Raw genomic sequence first — 22,120 nt, forward strand, 5'->3', positions numbered from 1 at the left:
CTAAAACTGTTCTATGAACGGAATGACACATTTTAAATATAACACAATCACGCAAATTTGATCGTGGGAAGCAAAAATCGTGATCGTGATTAAAATTTGATTAATTGTGCAGCCCTACTCTATACTAATTCACTAAATATCTAACCTGTGCATCGATAGCCAAGCCACTTGAAGGAAGATACGGGTCCCACACAATTAACACACTTGTCCAAGGAGGAGGATACTGTTGCGCACACCAGGCGGTGTTTTTTTGACACTGTTGGCGAAAAAAGTAATTGTAGTATTTATTTATGCCACATAGTTTGGACAGAAAGACATTTCATATTTACATGTCAATACCTAATAACTTTAAATCCAATACCAATGTGATATTTAATTTACTTCATAAATACATACATACATACATACATACATACATACATACATACATACATACATACATAACTAATAGGGTGCCTATCCATTACCTGTAACCAAACAACTTACCATTCACATTAAACCAACATACAGATCAAATGCAGGCAGTCCAAGTGTTCTTAAAACCAAAGCGATGCCTCTGGTGACAGGACCCTCTAAACTTTATGGTCCTCCCAAGTCATATTTGGGTGGGGTTCACCGTTTGATACACATACACTAAGATATTATACTGACTGAAGCTTGAAAAAGCATGTTTAGACAATGTCCTTCCATTTCATTGTCCACATAAAGCATGTTCTACTCAACATTGTCCACATAAAGCATGTTCTACTCAGGCGACTGCACACACATACACACACACACACACACATTGAAATAGGTTGGTAGATTTAACATTTTGCCACAAATAACTTCACTAAGTTGTACATGAGATTTAATTTACCTCTCCAACCTTGGTGAGTGGGCCGAGCTCTGGACTGGTCTGATTTGGGTGGCTGACAGCTGTATGGATGCACTTGCTCTCAGTGGTCAGCTGTAGAAGATGAAACAAAGAGACAAAAGGACAATAAAGAGAAAGTCCTGGGACGCGTACTACTAGAGAGGATATTTGACATCTGAATAAAAAAAGAAGAAGACCTACCTCTTCAGGCTCATCAATTGAGGATGGGGGATTTGTGGCACCACAAATCTTTGGAGCCATTTCGTCATCAAGGGCCTGTAAAAAGGAAAAAAACAAAAGATATTTTAGACCGTGGACTATGAAAACTATAATCTGATGAACACAGCATTTGATGACTTCATTGTTTTTGTTCTACCAGTCTGTAATGGTCAGTATCATCTTTGCTATGGTGTGCTGGGTAGGTGGTATCGGGACTGGTGGTGCTATCAAACTGGGAAAGCTGGTGAGAATGCCAGCACTGTGGGAAGGATGGATTTGGACAGTGTGGAGGCAGTGACAGACAGCGGATGAGAGGGACGCTGAAAACTATAAAGGACTACCCCTCTCTTCCTGTGTGTAGAACTGAGGCAGTTCAGGAGCATGTGTAGCCACAGGCTCAGTGAGCCGCATGCCTCAAAGCACTTAGGGGGCTCTTTTGTACCATCAGCCATCAGACTCATACATGTTATTACTATTTTATTGCATTGTATTTTATTGTTATTTATAGCGTATCTTAGTTATACGCAGCTTATTTATAGCATATCCTATATGAAGATATAACTTCTTCATATTTTTAAATTGTAGATGGGGAATTTGTGGTTAGCCTCAGTGCCAGGAGCTGACTTGTTGTAGCCCAGTATAACTAATAGGGTGCCTATCCATTACCTGTAACCAAACAACTTACCATTCACGTTAAACCAACATACAGATCAAATGCAGGCAGTCCAAGTGTTCTTAAAAACCAAAGTGATGCCTCTGGTGACAGGACCCTCTAAACTTTATGGTCCTCCCAAGTCATATTTGGGTGGGGTTCACCATTTGATACACATACACTAAGATATTATACTGACTGAAGCTTGAACAAGCATGTTTAGACAATGTCCTTCCATTTCATTGTCCACATAAAGCATGTTCTACTCAACATTGTCCACATAAAGCATGTTCTACTCAGGCGACTGCACACACACACACACATTGAAATAGGTTGGTAGATTTAACATTTTGCTACAAATAACTTCACTAAGTTGTACATGAGATTTAATTTACCTCTCCAACCTTGGCGAGTGGGCCGAGCTCTGGACTGGTCTGATTTGGGTGGCTGACAGCTGTATGGATGCACTTGCTCTCAGTGGTCAGCTGTAGAAGATGAAACAAAGAGACAAAAGGACAATAAAGAGAAAGTCCTGGGAACGTACTACTAGAGAGGATATTTGACATCTGAATAAAAAAAAGAAGACATACCTCTTCAGGCTCATCAATTGTGGATGGGGGATTTGTGGCACCACAAATCTTTGGAGCCATTTCGTCATCAAGGGCCTGTAAAAAGGAAAAAAAAAATATATATATATATTATCATAAATATCTTGAAGACAATATGTTCCTGTGTAGTATTCTGTGAAAAGATATCATGGCTGTATTGCTGAGTGTTTTGTGGAAAACATGTAGTCTCTGAAACAGTTCTCTAGCCACTGAACAGGCCACATGACTACAGTCTGTAGACTATGAAAACTATACTCTGCTGAATACAGTATTTGATTTCTTCGTTTTTATCAATTGCCAGCCCACTTGCTAGAATGATCGTACTTCTAGAATAAGGGGCTGTAAGCTTTTACATGGAGTGACTTTTTAGTCCTTTTATAGTTCTTAGATTTGCTATGATTCTTTTAAATTACTTTTTCTCATGAATTTTCGTCAGTGCTGTTGAGTGGGTGGCCATCCACTAGATGTACCTAAACACCGTATCATTCACGTTAAACCAACATACAGATCAAATGCAGGCAGTCCAAGTGTTCTTAAAAACCAAAGCGATGCCTCTAGTGACAGGACCCTCTAAACTTTATGGTCCTCCCAAGTCATATTTGGGTGGGGTTCACCGTTTGATACACATACACTAAGATATTATACTGACTGAAGCTTGAACAAGCATGTTTAGACAATGTCCTTCCATTTCATTGTCCACATAAAGCATGTTCTACTCAACATTGTCCACATAAAGCATGTTCTACTCAGGCGACTGCACACACACACACACACACACACACATTGAAATAGGTTGGTAGATTTAACATTTTGCCACAAATAACTTCACTAAGTTGTACATGAGATTTAATTTACCTCTCCAACCTTGGTGAGTGGGCCGAGCTCTGGACTGGTCTGATTTGGGTGGCTGACAGCTGTATGGATGCACTTGCTCTCAGTGGTCAGCTGTAGAAGATGAAACAAAGAGACAAAAGGACAATAAAGAGAAAGTCCTGGGACGCGTACTACTAGAGAGGATATTTGACATCTGAATAAAAAAAAGAAGAAGACCTACCTCTTCAGGCTCATCAATTGAGGATGGGGGATTTGTGGCACCACAAATCTTTGGAGCCATTTTGTCATCAAGGGCCTGTAAAAAGGAAAAAAACAAAAGATATTTTAGACCGTGGACTATGAAAACTATAATCTGATGAACACAGCATTTGAGGACTTCATTGTTTTTGTTCTACCAGTCTGTAATGGTCAGTATCATCTTTGCTATGGTGTGCTGGGTAGGTGGTATCGGGACTGGTGGTGCTATCAAACTGGGCAAGCTGGTGAGAATGCCAGCTCTGTGGGAAGGATGGATTTGGACAGTGTGGAGGCAGTGACAGACAGCGGATGAGGGGACGCTGAAAACTATAAAGGACTACCCCTCTCTTCCTGTGTGTAGAACTGAGGCAGTTCAGGAGCATGTGTAGCCACAGGCTCAGTGAGCCGCATGCCTCAAAGCACTTAGGGGGCTCTTTTTGTACCATCAGCCATCAGACTCGTACATGTTATTATTTTATTTTATTGCATTTTATTGTTATTTATAGCGTATCTTAGTTATCGCAGCAGCTTATTTATAGCATATCCTATATGAAGATATAACTTCTTCATATTTTTAAATTATAGATGGGGAATTTGTGGTTAGCCTCAGTGCCAGGAGCTGACTTGTTGTAGCCCAGTATAACTAATAGGGTGCCTATCCATTACCTGTAACCAAACAACTTACCATTCACGTTAAACCAACATACAGATCAAATGCAGGCAGTCCAAGTGTTCTTAAAAACCAAAGCGATGCCTCTGGTGACAGGACCCTCTAAACTTTATGGTCCTCCCAAGTCATATTTGGGTGGGGTTCACCATTTGATACACATACACTAAGATATTATACTGACTGAAGCTTGAAAAAGCATGTTTAGACAATGTCCTTCCATTTCATTGTCCACATAAAGCATGTTCTACTCAACATTGTCCACATAAAGCATGTTCTACTCAGGCGACTGCACACACATACACACACACACACATTGAAATAGGTTGGTAGATTTAACATTTTTCCACAAATAACTTCACTAAGTTGTACATGAGATTTAATTTACCTCTCCAACCTTGGTGAGTGGGCCGAGCTCTGGACTGGTCTGATTTGGGTGGCTGACAGCTGTATGGATGCACTTGCTCTCAGTGGTCAGCTGTAGAAGATGAAACAAAGAGACAAAAGGACAATAAAGAGAAAGTCCTGGGAACGTACTACTAGAGAGGATATTTGACATCTGAATAAAAAAGAAGAAGAAGACCTCTTCAGGCTCATCAATTGAGGATGGGGGATTTGTGGCACCACAAATCTTTGGAGCCATTTTGTCATCAAGGGCATGTAAAAAGAAAAAAAAACAAAAGATATTTTAGACCGTGGACTATGAAAACTATAATCTGATGAACACAGCATTTGATGACTTCATTGTTTTTGTTCTACCAGTCTGTAATGGTCAGTATCATCTTTGCTATGGTGTGCTGGGTAGGTGGTATCGGGACTGGTGGTGCTATCAAACTGGGCAAGCTGGTGAGAATGCCAGCTCTGTGGGAAGGATGGATTTGGACAGTGTGGAGGCAGTGACAGACAGCGGATGAGAGGGACGCTGAAAACTATAAAGGACTACCCCTCTCTTCCTGTGTGTAGAACTGAGGCAGTTCAGGAGCATGTGTAGCCACAGGCTCAGTGAGCCGCATGCCTCAAAGCACTTAGGGGGCTCTTTTGTACCATCAGCCATCAGACTCATACATGTTATTACTATTTTATTGCATTGTATTTTATTGTTATTTATAGCGTATCTTAGTTATACGCAGCTTATTTATAGCATATCCTATATGAAGATATAACTTCTTCATATTTTTAAATTGTAGATGGGGAATTTGTGGTTAGCCTCAGTGCCAGGAGCTGACTTGTTGTAGCCCAGTATAACTAATAGGGTGCCTATCCATTACCTGTAACCAAACAACTTACCATTCACGTTAAACCAACATACAGATCAAATGCAGGCAGTCCAAGTGTTCTTAAAAACCAAAGTGATGCCTCTGGTGACAGGACCCTCTAAACTTTATGGTCCTCCCAAGTCATATTTGGGTGGGGTTCACCATTTGATACACATACACTAAGATATTATACTGACTGAAGCTTGAAAAAGCATGTTTAGACAATGTCCTTCCATTTCATTGTCCACATAAAGCATGTTCTACTCAACATTGTCCACATAAAGCATGTTCTACTCAGGCGACTGCACACACACATACACACACACACACACACACATTGAAATAGGTTGGTAGATTTAACATTTTGCTACAAATAACTTCACTAAGTTGTACATGAGATTTAATTTACCCTCCAACCTTGGTGAGTGGGCCGAGCTCTGGACTGGTCTGATTTGGGTGGCTGACAGCTGTATGGATGCACTTGCTCTCAGTGGTCAGCTGTAGAAGATGAAACAAAAGAGACAAAAGGACAATAAAGAGAAAGTCCTGGGAACGTACTACTAGAGAGGATATTTGACATCTGAATAAAAAAAAAAGAAGACATACCTCTTCAGGCTCATCAATTGTGGATGGGGGATTTGTGGCACCACAAATCTTTGGAGCCATTTCGTCATCAAGGGCCTGTAAAAAGGAAAAAAAATATATATATATATATATTATCATAAATATCTTGAAGACAATATGTTCCCTGTGTAGTATTCTGTGAAAAGATATCATGGCTGTATTGCTGAGTGTTTTGTGGAAAACATGTAGTCTCTGAAACAGTTCTCTAGCCACTGAACAGGCCACATGACTACAGTCTGTAGACTATGAAAACTATACTCTGCTGAATACAGTATTTGATTTCTTTGTTTTTTATCAATTGCCAGCCCACTTGCTAGAATGATCGCACTTCTAGAATAAGGGGCTGTAAGCTTTTACATGGAGTGACTTTTTAGTCCTTTTATAGTTCTTAGATTTGCTATGATTCTTTTAAATTACTTTTTCTCATGAATTTTCGTCAGTGCTGTTGAGTGGGTGGCCATCCACTAGATGTACCTAAACACCGTATCAGTCACATTAAACCAACATACAGATCAAATGCAGGCAGTCCAAGTGTTCTTAAAAACCAAAGCGATGCCTCTGGTGACAGGACCCTCTAAACTTTATGGTCCTCCCAAGTCATATTTGGGTGGGGTTCACCGTTTGATACACATACACTAAGATATTATACTGACTGAAGCTTGAACAAGCGTGTTTAGACAATGTCCTTCCATTTCATTGTCCACATAAAGCATGTTCTACTCAGGCGACTGCACACACACACACACACACACATTGAAATAGGTTGGTAGATTTAACATTTTGCCACAAATAACTTCACTAAGTTGTACATGAGATTTAATTTACCTCTCCAACCTTGGTGAGTGGGCCGAGCTCTGGACTGGTCTGATTTGGGTGGCTGACAGCTGTATGGATGCACTTGCTCTCAGTGGTCAGCTGTAGAAGATGAAACAGAGACAAAAGGACAATAAAGAGAAAGTCCTGGGAACGTACTACTAGAGAGGATATTTGACATCTGAATAAAAAAGAAGAAGACATACCTCTTCAGGCTCATCAATTGTGGATGGGGGATTTGTGGCACCACAAATCTTTGGAGCCATTTCATCATCAAGGGCCTGTAAAAAAGAAAAAAAAAACAAAACATATTTTAGACCGTGGACTATGAAAACTATAATCTGATGAACACAGCATTTGATGACTTCATTGTTTTTATTCTACCAGTCTGTAATGGTCAGTATCATCTTTGCTATGGTGTGCTGGGTAGGTGGTATGGGGACTGATGGTGCTAACAAACTGCTAACAAAAGCTATAAAAATCATGTTCTACCTGGAGCTAGATGGAAAATGTACAGTATTTTGGTATGTGAAATGTTCTATGGTTAAAGCATTTCTTATATGAGAACTATCAATTTCAAAATGTCAAATTTCGACCACCTTGCATCTCCACGGCCAGTCTGAGTCACCATAATTATAGGTGATCTCCTCTCCTGGACTTATGTCTCGAACTGCAAACAAACAGAGATGGGGCTTCCCTTGCACAGTGAGGTACTTCATCTTGGCATTAGGGTTCATATGGTCGTCATTTACAAGTCTGCCAAGTGACCCATTCTCTGTTGCTGCATCAACACTACAAAAACACAAGTAATATTTTCAAAACAATCCGTTTTTTTTTACTAATGCAATGTAAATGAACCTAATGTGAGAAAAGAGAAAAGAGTCATATAATTCTGATAAGATTAATCAGTGACATATATACATTACCACCACAGTTTTCCATTAAAATGGAACTCGAACATAAACACTTTGAGGAGGTCATGGTAAATGCTCCGTCTCCTCTCACATTCTTGCTTGTTTATTAGATCACCTCTGTATTCCAATAGAAAGTCTCCCTTTTCAAATGGAACAGAGGTGAAGATGCCATGGCCTAATTCATCAAAGACAAAACAACAAATAAGTGGCAAAAAGTGATATGTATTAAAGTTGAATCATGATTAAACAGTCAGAAGATTCAACTTACCTTTTACAGCATTGATGTACTTGATGTCAAGTCCCACTTTGTCACTTTCAGCAGTAACATAAAATCTTGCATCATCCTTTGGATTAATGCGCCTACACGCCGCTGCATGTTTACTGTTTACAGGTGCCACAGCCTAAATTACCAAAAGTGATTGTCAGGATTACAATGTTCACTGGGACAAGCATGATCAGAAAACAAAACTCTGGATAAATTAGTAATGTACAAGCCACATCTGGACAGAAGCCAAATGATGTGCTCATAACTGCACCACACATATTTTATTGATTATTTTAAGAATACATAAAAAGTGTAACATCTTTCTCACAAAATAACAGGCTGGTGGGAGTCTGTAATAGATAACAGGAGAAGGGTGACAGTTGCTTTAATCTCCAGCTGTGCTTGACCACATTCAGACTAAACTTCATCCTGCCTCCAACTGATTTTGTTTTCTGATGGTGTAGAAAGTCACTGACCACACAAGGTAATTTCTCTAATCAAAAACAAATCGAGCGAATCTCTAGTAGGCTTCATAGACCATGTTGCTCAGTGTTACCATCCAAAAATAACAGACAGGTAGCAAGAAAAATGTTTTAACTAACAGCAGCTGTGTTCTTTTCAAAGATAAAATCTTAAATTGATACAGTCTGTCTGATTTCTCTTCTCTTTATATCATACGCTCTACATTTTCTCTTTCTTCATGTGACAGTAATGGGATTCACATTGTGTTTTTGGGTTCAAAGTCCTTTAAATTTGGTTTCTTTGGTCAATATGAATTACAGATTATTATGACATTAAAAAGAACCAGGGCATGAAATGTTATCACTGTGATGCTTCTGGCATTAGATCGGTTTTAGAATTATTCAAATTAACATGCACCTGACTGGTCAAAGAATGGTCAAAAGTATGTAAAACTACAAGAGAAAAGGCAGTCCCATCCCCTCTACAAGTTTACTAGATTCAACATAGTCATATATTTGGAAAGTAGTCTAAACCCAGACATTTGCAGGAGGCTCAGTAAACAGGTGCTGTTTGCTATAGAAACCATGGTGCTTTATACTACTGCCTCTGTCCTCAGCTAACTAAATGAACAGTTCTTTGAAATAACACACTGCACCAGATACCTGTCAGGTCTGTTTTCCCTCATGTTTTGTATATTGATCATTGTGGTTGGTTACTATGGGTACCAATTAATTTATCTTACAGGTTTAGTACACTAACAAAACATCATAAACACATTACATTTATTAAATGGCCTGAAAGTACTCCTATTAATGATAAATCTTCCAGCCTTCCTGTGTCACTGCAACTTCATATTTAAACAAAATAATGTTGGGCTACTAAGAAAATATAAGATTCTCTAAAACAAACACAATGTCTGTGGTAAAAGTTAAGGCTTCCAGGTCCAGACCTCAGCAATTACAAAAGCTACAGGTGGATACAGACAGACAGTTACATAAACTTGTTAATCAACTTAGTACTTACAGAATAGGAAAACCAAAGATGATATCAGTACATCCTCTTAGTTCTTTTTTGTTCCAGTTCCAAAAAAACGAGCTGCCAACTAGCTGCTTTCTAGTCCTCCTCTCCTGTCCTCTCTGCAGACATCCACTTCACGTAAATGCTAAACGAGGCTTAACGAGCAGGGCATGTGGCTACGCCCTGCTTGTTAAGCCATATTAGCCACAGCTCAACTTAACCTAGCTAGCTTTCATTTTAAAAACAAAACTACCAAATTTGACCTGCTGGCAATGTTGCTTCTGTCCTCATCTCTACCTGCTGTCCTCCACAGCTTTAGCCTGAGGCTTAATGAGCAGCACATGTTGATAGCCAATTAAGCTAGCTCAGCTAACATTGCACATGCTTGTAAATATAGCTATACATTTCACAGTAATATCTATAATATCTATTTACAATATAAACATTACCTGTATGTATTTAATCCTCTAGTAAGTCCATGACGTCTAGATGCCGCTCCCAGGTGTGGTCCATTTAAGTTTTAAACAAAAAACGTCTCTGGGCCATGCTCCGGGCATGTCTGGGCGGAGCTTCCAGTCGACCTCCGTTTGGCCCCGCCCACGCGCGTAAACCAGCCAATCACAAGACAGCCCGCCAAAATGCACCGTGTGTATCAGAAATGTGTATGAAACTGCAATATAAAACCCAGCAGTGGCGTCGCTGTTCTGATACACTGGGATACACTCAAAATCAGGTCAAGTGGTAAATGAGGACTTTCAAAGAAAAAGAGAATTTATGTAGTTTAGACACTACAGAATGCAATTCCGCTCTTTGATTTATGAGGACTTTGGCATAGTCCCATTACCCTTAGGTCCGTGGAGCCCAGGTGAAATGTCTGGCGTGTCGTTGGTTAGAAAAGCAGCCCCTCTCAGAACGGCCTCGCAATTTGCATGAGGATGTGATTTTTTTTTCTCTCCACACAGAGGCACTAATTGAGGGTCGATAAACAACTGGAGGGACAATTTAAATAACTGCATGAAGAAAACTTATCACTGTTGTGACATATAAAACAATTGATGTGACATATGCTGTTATTATGGATTTTAGAAAATAATACTTGACCTTTTTGTCTTTAAAAAGTTCATTACAAAATGATTTGAGGAGATATCTGTTTACAACAACATTTGTAATATATTGAAACCTGTGTGCTTATATTAATAAAAATAAAAAATTGGCTGATAAGGTAATAATGGACATCTTCAGCCTAACAAGTGTGGGCTCAAAATTAATACTAATTTAAAACTAACTCACTTTTGGTTCTGGTAAATGGTTTTAGAGCTTTAAACTGCCCATTAACTACATTTCAAGGGGTTTTGATGTTCAAACAATTTGCTGACATATGCTGAGAAACAAATGTCCAAATCAACAAAATTAAATTTAATTAATTTGTAATATATTATACTGTTGTATAATACAGTCATACACTCAGTGGTTTTAGAATTGTTAAAAGGTGCGACTGTGTGCAGGAATTAGCCTGATGTCTTAAGAACCAGGCACCAGCCTGTGACATCTGATGATCATTAGACGCCTATAAATACAATCTGTTCCAAAGCATGTCAGATCACTGTTTGAGGAATACTGCTATGAACTATAAGATTGCTATGTTTAGGAAGAGTTTGTCCTCATTCTTTAGGGATTATTACTGCCAATGTTCATGGATTTGTTTTCTGTGTGTTTACCAGTTTGTTCGGTAATTCAGTTGTAATGAAACATATGGCTATATAGTATATTGTTGTCATTTAACAGTTTTATAATTTTATTTATTGCAAATTTTGAATTCAATCTTCACACAAATCATGGTCTAAGAAGTTAACTTACTGTAAGAATTGCTATAAATCATTAAATATATAGGGCCCTAATTGTCAAACAAAACCTGCTTGAAGTCTAAGTTGTGTTTTCAAGTTTTTCGGCCTTTTAATTAATCTAAACACAATGTGTATGTATGGATCCTTTGGTAGGAGACAAACAAAGCTGCAAACCATGTGATTAATGACTTACAGGAGCTACAATCTTTCCTGTCGGGCTGACCTGCATCTCATTGGGGACAAAGCCAGAAGCTACAGCAGCTCTAGAAGCTCTCACTGCATTTCAACACAGATGTGATGATATAATAAAACTGCCTCATCCCACCACACACACACACACACACACACACATCTTCTTGCATATATATGGACAACCATGTGCAGGCAGGTGAGTGCACAGAAACAAACACATAAATTCATGCTGTAAGCATGCACACATTTCACCCCTCACACACTTGATGGAAGAAACACAGAGCAGAGGTTTGAGTTGTGATTTTTACAGTTGTGCTTTTTAACACCAATAGGCCATGACAGACAACAAATGAACACATCAACTTGTGCACTGAACAAACTACTCAGCCTGTGTGTTCCAAACTTGGCCTCCAAAAGGTTTTCCAACTATGATCAAATGGACATGATAACAACAAACAAAAAGTAGTTGGCTTGACATTAAAAATGAATATGAAATTCCTTATATGTAGCATTATACAAAATGGAACATGATTTTCATTTTTTTTAAAGATAAGAAAAAGAAAGAAAAGCTTATCATTTTAGAAAATCGTACTGACAGTTTTGCCTTCTTGTGTGTCAAGACTGGTGAGCTCAGATGTGTCACTCCTGGTTTAGAGTTCTGCTGGAGCCATTGGGAAATCCCCACAGGAGAAGGTGGGGAATCTGTAAATAAATACATGAACAATATACTGTTCACCCTTAGTGTGTATCTTAATTACACAATGGCTAAACAATGATGGTTAATATAAGCATTTGTATAATTTAAGTAATTTTTCATGTATATTAGTAATTTTAAAATTCATCTTAATTAGATATACAATTACAAAATATCTTGATAAATGACAAAAGAATCCATGGCACATATTGTAAAGTTAGACAAAAAAAACACGGGTTCAGTTTTAAACGTCTGTTTCTTTTCACCAAATAATTACTGGGAAAAAATAATACGTTGCAAAATAAAAAACAATTTTATTTGTTCAATAGCAAAGATGCTCCAACAGACATAAACAAATCGGCACAACTTCAACTGAATCAAGCCTGGGAGAATTTGTCTGACAATAAAGGCAAAGTGCCATGCATCCCTAAAACATTCAAGAGACAACCAATCACTGTGAAAAGTTCAGTAATGCAGCCCAGGACAGCCCCCTCCCTGAATTCCAAATAAGAACATTTAGGTCTTGCCAAAGTTTAAGTGGATGATTTCAGTCACACATATATATTTCATGAGGTTAATGGGCCCCATCAAGTTGTGATTAGAGATTCTTCTGGGAGGTTTTTATGCCAGAGTGACAGCTAGTATGTCTGGGCTTGATCAAGCAGTCATTAACAGGTCACAAACAATAATGCTACATGTGACATTTCCTCACTCTATGTTGAATACACATATATAAAACACTCTTGGCCTACAGCATCAGCAAAACAATGAATGAGTGCCCATAGTATTTTAGTCTACATTCAATATTTTATTCTTCATGCAGGCTATGCATTGTGGGAAATGCTATATACAATACAGCATGCATAAATAAGCCACGACATCACCATCAAAACTTTGCCAAAAGGTTAGAATGATTAAGTGCACCACACTTAATGCATGCTTCTAGAATTAATCAGGCTGTGTCTATGATATATCATTATGAGGAGTTGTCATATGATGGTTTCTAACTTATCCTTGAGGGAATTGTAGCAAAGACAGATCATTTAATACAAAGAACATTGAGCTAATAGTTGGATGGTATTCAAGTGGTATGAGTTCGGTTGGTGTGCCTTTCCTAAGTCCTCTTTACATTGTCATTGTTTATGCCACTTACTGCATTTATGACAACAAGAGGCTCACCAGCACACGGTCATGACAAAAAAGCGTCTTGGGATTTGACCTCAGTGAAGTCTGAAATAGTAGCCACAGCCAGCTTAGCAGACAAGGGAGGAGATCCTGTAAAGGGAACCACAACATGCTGAGGCTTACAGTACAAAGCTCTCACAGATCTTTAGTGACAGTGACTGAGACCATAAAAAGTAAAGTAATGGTTATAATGAGCTCTCTAAGGGCCGGGTGAAAAGGTTGCATGTCAAAGCATAAAAAGTAAAAGCTCAGCCTGGTTTTAAAACTACGTATGTTATATTCAAGCCACTTTTAGAATAAGAAATAAAAGTGGCTTGAATAGGATACCACTCTCTTTGAGAAACAGCATATAGTACAATTTAAAGTGACTGATGCAAGTGAGTGAGTCATTCAAATTATGTGTTAGTCACATTGAATTAACCACATATTGCACCTTGTTCTAATACTAAACAGAGTACAGCTTAGAGATAAAGACTATAAGCTGTATTAAAATACCTAAGATTGAATTTAATGCATCCTAATTCAATTGAAATACCATTAGATGTATGAGCTGACAGTTCTATTGAACAATTACAGAATACAGGATGAAGTCACTCATTAAAAAGAAAAACTACTTTTAAGGTGCATTAGAACATTTATACATTATTAATAGATAAAGTTGCAAAATCAAATATGTAGAATATAAAACGTATTTTTTTTTTTTATGCATAACTGAAAAACTTCACTCCATATGAAATACAGTGAATTGTCGCGAGTGAGTCTAAATTTACTACATTTGATTTTGAGCAGCGTGCTGTATAAACTATACAATATAATTTGTATATTAATAATTATTATTCTCTTTTGACAAAAAAGCTGAGTAGAAAAGCACATAAAATACCTCGTAGAAGGCATTGGTACTATATTGTACCACTAGTACTTTATTGTCGAACCCTTTGTCTATACTGCTCTCCTTGTTAAAAGTCGTTTTTCAAAATGACCTCAGTGAAGTTATACCAATTCATGCATCCTAACTGAACTCACTAAATTCATGTCAGCTGTGGTCTAATTATAGCTCAGGTATACATTTTTTTGTTTCAGCGCTCTTGAATGATCTCTTAATTAAAAAAAAACAGTGATTACAGATAGATTACTCTCCACATCAAACATCGCCTCTGTAAACTATGTATGATGTCTTAAGAAAAAAAAAGCATACAAGAGCTTTCAGGAGATATATGATGTAGTTTGCACGTCTTTGTAAATCACCAGTGTCCTTGAATACGCATGGACAAGTTTTGGCAGACAAAAAGTATTGCAGGCTTGCCGTTACACAGTTGGTACCAGTTATTAGTCATGACACCTCTCCCCCCGCCTTGCTGGCAGCAGTAATGGTATTCGGTGTGATAGGGGTCAGTTTGTTGTGCTCTGCAACAAAAAGGGTGTTCTGGAGGAGACTGACCTGTTGAGAACGCCATGCATAAGTATATAAAAACAACATAAAGCAAGAATAAGTATACCTTCTACAACAATACTATGACGTTAACTTCCATTGCTTGGGCAGTTTGGCAGTCAACAACCTGCATTGACGTCATCGGCCATGTTTCGTTCAGGGCAATTACAAATAGCTTATTCCAAAATCAAGTGTCAGTAAACCCAGCTGTGTCAAAGGCCAAAAGCATTTTCTACAGCAGATCTGATGGCAGGAATACAAAACTGCACATAGTGACGAGACATAGTCCTCAAACATTACTGTAGCCTACATGTGCAACAACATGAAGATACAGTAGACTAACAAGGTCACACAAGTCGTTTACTTGATGGGAGACTGTGACTCTATGATGGCTGTTGATAAAATTGAGAAATTATTATAAAAATGATAAGATGAATTAAATAATTAGAGTTTTTCTACAACACGTATCCCTGACACCAGTGGATGACTAATGTGTGACTAGTGAGCTGCAGTAAAGCCCACCCTATTTGAACTTACAATAAGACAGCCACGTTGATAGTTAACATTACCTTATTCTTGCAGCAAAACAACCACGTCAACAGACACAACTACTCACCAGTTTCCTAAACTGCTCCTCTTACATACGGATGTTTGCATGTTTGTCAGGTCGGCTCGTGAGCAAACTAAATTCAGGATTCCTGACAGTAGCCAGGAGCAGTCCCGAACCAATCAAGCCACATTTTTAAGCGGGAGGAGCATATTTGTTTTGTGGCTTTCAAAATAAGAGTCATAATTTAAGGCAGGAATAGTTGTTGAAGTTTACCTGTCTATTGCAATATTGGTCTAGCCTGCAAGAGAGGGAATGAGAGAGGGAAGAGATATAGAAAAAATGACTTTTGGAACTTCTGATTTTAGTCCACATTTTCTACTCATCTAGACAAGAATATGGACCATTTTGTCCTTGTTTGAGATCCCAGCCAACATCAAAACTGGCAACTGTAGGAGAACTGCTCTGCAGGATGAACCAGGAGGGAAAAGGTGTTTGAACAGAGGCACAGCAAACATTGGCATAGTGCAACTGTCTGTATTGTTTGTTCATTTAATCATTCAAACAGGCCGAACCTGTCAATGGACATGCATGTTGCTGGTTTTTAAACGACAGCCTACAATCTTTCTGAATCAAATTAGACTATTAAACCCCAATTTGATGTTGGTGCATGCATTATTCTATGATGTGGAAAACAGATTTAAATTAAGACTTAGCCATGATCTGATAAATGTAGTTCTGCTTTTTCTCCAATAGATGGCCTTGTTCTCGAGTAGATGAGCAACCGGGACGGAGCAGAGGAGACTTGTCAACTGTCCTCGCCTCCTGTTGAATGTATGTCCCCCCCCCAAAAAAATGAATCTAAAAATGTATCGTTGACGTTGACTTTTTTAATAAAAAATCTTTTCAAGGCAATAATAAGTAAACTCCACTATTTCTGCCTCTAAGTCAAAGATCGGCAATGCGACTCTAAATAGCATTCCCCATCATGACATGGGACATTTTTGTGATGTTTTACCAACATACAGCCTTATGATTATTTATTATTGATTTAAGAACAGCTTAAATCAAAATTAAACTTTAATGGAAGCGTCCCGCATCAGTGGAGCAAGACAAAACGTCTTTTCTCACCTGTGTGAATCTGTGAAGGGCAGTTTAACAGACATGTAGGCTGATAATTTGTATCATGGACCAAATAATACCCTGATAATATATTTATTCTCAATAGTATTGCTTCATTGTGTGCCCAAGGATCGAAACATTTAGGCAATTTTAACTAAACAAATGTAGATTTTTATTTTTATTTTGGTGATTAATGTTCTTAGATGCAGAAGCTTTGCACCGTTTTTATATACAGATGACAATGATGAATATCATTATCACCATCATGAAATTGATGTGCATCTTAAGAACTTGATCGAACTGGTCCCATGGTGTTGCTGTTAAATATTTGCCTTTCCTCGCTTTGAATCTTTGTTCGAAGAAACACAATATGAACATCTGCATTCTTAAGCTTTTGTCATACACAAACAGGTTGAGAGAGAGATGCAGTAGGGCGATTGGACAGTCCGGTGTTGACGTCATGACGTGAGAGCACAAGCGTGTGGGACCCTGCCGCCTCCTCGCCCCCTTTCACCCCCCTCCCAGTCCGGAGAGACACACGTTATCAGGGAGGCAGCCGAAGGGCCAGTCATCTCCTCACATCGTTTCTGCATCTACCACAATCCCCTTTATCCGTCCTGTATGGTGGATATTATTTTCAGCTCTTCTTTCTTGGATGATATGGGGGGGATCATTCCAAAAGTAAGTAGGCTAAACTGCTCGGTGGGGTTTTAAGTGGCAGATTTTATTTTCTTCGCGGTGGCATTATTGGCTACATGATATATTCAGCAGCGCACCGATTACTAAAGTTATTGTCTTAATGACGCAATATTGTGTAGTAGCCTGTAATTTCTTGTAAATTTTTGAGGCGCCTTAGTATAGAAGTTAAACAAGTCAGTGTTTTTGCTTGACGAACACTGGCAAAAGTCTTCATCTGTTACATAACATCAAGCTGCATCAAGACATGTCCAGTCTGCAAAATAGAGGAGTTCACTACAAGACTGAGACATACAGGCTGGATTTTAAAATTGAAAAAGAGAGAAAGGAATACATGCTGCAGTTGTTCGTGATAGTGTGTTTATTTGGCTGCGTTTTCAGTCTGTGGTTACAATGCTGTGCGCTCTTTGCAGAGAAGCCAGGATTCGCGATGTGTGTAGGATGTGGAAGTCAGATCCATGACCAGTACATACTGAGAGTCTCCCGACCTGGAGTGGCATGCAGCCTGCCTGAAGTGTGCAGAGTGCAGCCAGTACCTGGATGAGACCTGCACTTGTTTTCGTCCGGGACGGCAAAACCTATTGCAAAAAGAGATTATGTAAGGTAGGAGTTTGGAAATATTCCAGTACTATAGGCTGACATGGGTTTATCACATCAAAATATAAAGTTAAACATATTTAAATGCAATACTTATTTATAGTGTGTAGAGGCCAAACCAAAATTAAAAAAATGACCAATTTGGACATAAAAGAAAAGGTCAAAAGAGAAGACCTTTGGAAATGTGCAGTTTACAATATTCCAAAGAAACCAAGAAAATACACGCACACCATTTTGTTATACATTACATTAAAAATAAATTTAGCATAATAGAGCATTTTAGAAAACAACTCACAACTCTGAGTTGTCATCCAAAAGTTTTCTTCGTTGTTATTTACAATCCATAGGTTTTAATTCTTCGACAATTTTCTCCAATTTTCCAGGCTGTTTGGAATAAAATGCGCAAAATGCAACCTGGGATTCAGCAGCAGCGATTTGGTGATGAGGGCCCGGGATAACGTTTACCACATCGAGTGTTTTCGGTGCTTTCGGTGTTGTGCAGCAGGCAGCTGCTGCCGGGAGACGAGTTCTCCTGCGGGAAGAGGAGCTGCTGTGCCGGGCGGACCACAGCCTGCTGCTGGAGAGGAGCTCCGCAGGAAAGCCCCATCAGCCCCGGACACATCCACTCCAACAGACCGCTGCACCTGGCAGGTCGGATTATTATTATTATTATTATTATTATTATTATTATTATTATTATTATTATTATTATTATTATTATATGTATTTATTTATTTCTTATACTTAAGCCGGTGTAATTGCTATAGCATCATACAACCGGAAATGTAATCCTGCAGTTGAAAGAAATGTATAAAATAAATCCTCATATAGCCTATTAAACACAAAAAGAAAACGCTTGAGTTTAGAAAAACTAAAAATCAAAAGAAAAATATCAATGTAAGATTGTCAAAGATTAGTATTGTTTGTTGTTCTTTAACATCCAGATAATTTGTTTGGTGGTTGTTGGGCTTGATGTGTGTGTGTGTGTGTGTGTGTGTGTGTGTACGTGCGCGCGCGCGTGTAAAGTGTGTGCTGCGACCTTTCTTTAGGCTATTTCATAATTGATCTTATTAGCGTTAACCTGCTCTGTTGCCATTATCTGAATAATCTGGTATTTGTCTGTGGCTGTATGTGTTTCTATACGTGTAGTGTGTATGCGTGTGTGTGTGTGTGTGTGTGTGTGTGTGTAGAGCTGTCATCCTGAGGGCGTCTGCCAACAGAAAGAGAACAAAGCAAATGTGTGAATAATGATCAAAAACGTCCTGCTTTAAAGCGCTCAGTTCAAAATACCTTACACAGCTCAGTGCAGTGACACACCAGCAGGATTTGTATAGGGATATAGATTTGTAGAAAAATAAGATTAGCCTCCTATTTTAAGGCGATGCGGTTAAAAATGATTAACTATAGGAGAACAGACAACAATGCAAGAAGTGAGTGGTTAAATTGAAAAACGCAACCTTAAAAAAAACAAGTTTTGCCTATCGAAATTCACTCAAACGTCTCTCACATCTTTTATTATGGACCAGAATTTCGTTCTTATGTCCATGGAAGATGTAAATCAAATCTAAGCAGATGTTGTTATTTTTTTGTCATCCACGAACTTCCCAAACATATATTTTTTCCCTCTTTAAAGACTCTAGCTTGATTTTCTTGAATTTTGGGTTATAAACTAAATTGCAGACATTTCTATATCATAAAAATTCATGTCAGGCTGATACATATTTATTGCTTACGGCCATACAATCCAAGGGAGGTAAAGGCAAAAAGAGTTCAGATTGAGATTAATGGGCTGCTAAGTAAATGCGTCGATATATGAAAGGCTTTCTGAGGCCTTTGTGCAGTTTCTGACGGACGGTTTCCTTCTTCCGTCCTCAGCAGACCCGGTCACCGTGCGGCAGCCCCGCATCGGAACCACGTCCACAAGCAGTCGGAGAAGACGACGCGGGTCGGGACGGTGCTGAACGAGAAGCAGCTCCACACGTTGCGGACCTGCTAACGCCAACCCGAGGCCGGACGCGCTGATGAAGGAGCAGCTGGTGGAGATGACGGCCTGAGCCCCAGGGTGATCCGGGTCTGGTTCCAGAACAAGCGCTGCAAAAAGACAAGAAGAAGTCCATCCTGATGAAGCAGCTCCAGCAGCAGCACCACAGTGATAAGACTGTAAGCATCTTCGTAAGTTTGACCACTTGATTACTACTTTTATTATTTTATTTGTTCATGGACATTTACGTGATTGCTTGTTATTTAAAACAATGACCAGTATGTGAAGTCAATTCACCCAGTTTTATTTATTTTTGAGGCTGGCAAAAATCTTTATTAAATGCAGAGTGTAGTGTAAAAAAACTTGCCACATGTAAGCCAGATGAACATAATAAACTTATAGCTTAATTATGTTTTTTTTTTTCTTTTAAATGAAAATATGTTGTTTTTATTATTTGATATGGTTGTAATTATCAGATGCAGGTATGTAATGTTCTGGAATAAAACTCCTATAACATCATAACGTCCCATGTTATAAATCATAAACATTACAGTATGCTACTCCTCTTTTCTTTTTTTTTTTTAACCCTTTTCTGAACTTTTTTACTTTTTATACTTCACTTAGCCTACACTAAGACACACCGCTCCAGTTGGCTCCAGTGCTATCCTGTATTCAAACTTTAGGTCAATGAATAATGAATCAACTGTTTTGGCTTAAGTTGTTTGACCTCAATGATAAAAACATCCTCTGCAAACAGGCTTGGTCTACATCTCAGAAACATCTCTTTACCGTTCAATCTTTGCTCCACACCAACAGAGGACATTTTTTTTGGGGAAAAGTGCTGTCTTAATTATTCCAAATTCAGCATTTATTATAAATGTCACATGAAAACGTAAACGTACTTTTCACTAAGGAAACGTGTTTTGAAAAACATATATGTGGATGTCACGAGGATGCTGTTTTTTTTTTCTTCAGTTCTTTTAAAAATGACAGATGCTTTCTTGCAGGACACAGACAAATGCTTATGCTGTGTTTTCTTTTAAATACTTTGTCAGAATCTGCAGGGCCTCACAGGGACGCCTCTTGTAGCAGGAGTCCTATCCGACATGAGAGTGCTGTGCAGGGAAACCCAGTGGAGGTTCAGACCTACCAGCCTCCATGGAAAGCCCTGAGTGAGTTCGCCCTGCAGAGCGACCTGGACCAGCCAACCTTTCCAACAACTGGTGTGTGTGTGTGTGTTCACGACAGGCTGAGTTGATGTGCACACAGACATGCATGCACTGCAGATCAGAACCTGGCATGCTGGCATAGTCCAACTGCATGCATAGATCTATCTATCTATCTATCTATCTATCTATCTATCTATCTATCTATCTATCTATCTATCTATCTATCTATCTATCAATCATGCATTTTGCATACAAAGACGTTTGCAAAGACATATTTTCACACATGCACACAAACAATAAGAATGTTGCTGCACGTGAATATAGACATGCATCACATGCGCGCGCGCAAACACACCCACACGCACACACACACACACACACACACACACACACACACACACACACACACACACACACACACACACACACACACCAAGCTGAACTATAATGCTTTTTCAACCAAGATTTCAAAATAAAAGCCTGAATATTTCGCATATTCTGACACTTGTTTCTGTCTGTTCAGGTGTCTTTCTCTGAATCGGGCTCTCTCGGAAACTCCTCCGGCAGCGACGTGACTTCTTTGTCCTCTCAGTTACCGGACACCCCCAACAGTATGGTACCCAGCCCGGTGGAGACGTGAAACGGGGCCCCTCAGACCTGTCGGCCCCCCCTCCTGCAAGGACAATTGCAGCATGATCCCGGTCCCCTGCATGTGACCAGCTCATCACATCGCCCAAACTACAGAGGAGAGTGTTTTTTTTTTTATTTCATGACACGGAGGAGATGGAACCAAGAAAGCACCGATTGACTCGAGTTTTTTGTGGAGCTTTCATTGACAAAAACTAAGCAGAACAATTGTTGCATGACTTGATACGGAGAAAGAAGATGTACAGAATACCTCCCGATGGATATACTACAGCAAACCTTCCCTCAAAAACCAATTGGAAACATTCCATGTCGAAACAAATGGACATTCTGCGATTTCATTGTGATCATATTGTGTCTTGTTTCTTCAACATGAGGATTTTTTTGATACATTTATTGCGTTGTCGAGTCCCGTTGACTCTTTGTCTTAAGGTCAGAGCATGATAAACTACAAATTATTCGTGTTGTAAAATATTTTATCTTAAGGGCAGGTTGTTTGAGCTTCTCGAACAAAAAGTAAATTATTGTTATATTATTTATTGTTAGGAAAGCGATTCGTAAAGGGATTATTAACTGATAAAGAATTAAAAAAAAA

General features: G+C 38.8%; 1 protein-coding gene, 1 long non-coding RNA gene and 1 pseudogene across 2 annotated transcripts; 1 reads left to right on the forward strand and 2 right to left on the reverse strand.

Moving 5' to 3' along the window:
• Positions 1-11,497, reverse strand: LOC114553638 (histone-lysine N-methyltransferase set-1-like). The gene is made up of 6 exons (XM_028574982.1): positions 11,462-11,497; positions 7,949-8,081; positions 7,693-7,855; positions 7,366-7,558; positions 7,014-7,047; positions 1-11 (listed from the first exon to the last, which is right to left on the reverse strand). Exons 1-6 carry the CDS (start codon positions 11,495-11,497, stop codon positions 1-3), a joined length of 570 nt encoding a protein of 189 aa, XP_028430783.1.
• Positions 11,498-12,059: 562 nt separating this feature from the next.
• LOC114559529 (uncharacterized) lies at positions 12,060-14,776 on the reverse strand. Its single transcript, XR_003693118.1, has 3 exons — positions 14,660-14,776; positions 13,308-13,429; positions 12,060-12,162 (listed from the first exon to the last, which is right to left on the reverse strand). It is a non-coding gene; the product is annotated as an uncharacterized LOC114559529 (long non-coding RNA).
• A 2,282-nt stretch (positions 14,777-17,058) lies between these two features.
• Positions 17,059-21,609, forward strand: LOC114560024 (insulin gene enhancer protein ISL-3-like; annotated as a pseudogene).
• The last annotated feature ends 511 nt before the right edge of the window (positions 21,610-22,120 follow it).

This window comes from Perca flavescens, chromosome 1 (assembly GCF_004354835.1).
Source record: "Perca flavescens isolate YP-PL-M2 chromosome 1, PFLA_1.0, whole genome shotgun sequence".
Taxonomy (NCBI): Eukaryota; Metazoa; Chordata; class Actinopteri; order Perciformes; family Percidae; genus Perca; species Perca flavescens.

Bases quoted from the DNA above. Each gene is read 5' to 3' on its own strand.
- LOC114553638 (XM_028574982.1), bottom strand. From the start codon at position 11,497: ATGCAGGTCAGCCCGACAGGAAAGATTGTAGCTCCT. The intron at 8,082-11,461 runs GTAAGTCATTAA...TTGGTAATTTAG, and splicing joins CAGGAAAGATTGTAGCTCCT to GCTGTGGCACCTGTAAACAG. The intron at 7,048-7,365 runs GTGGTCGAAATT...TCTTTTTTACAG, and splicing joins ACTGGCCGTGGAGATGCAAG to GCCCTTGATGATGAAATGGC.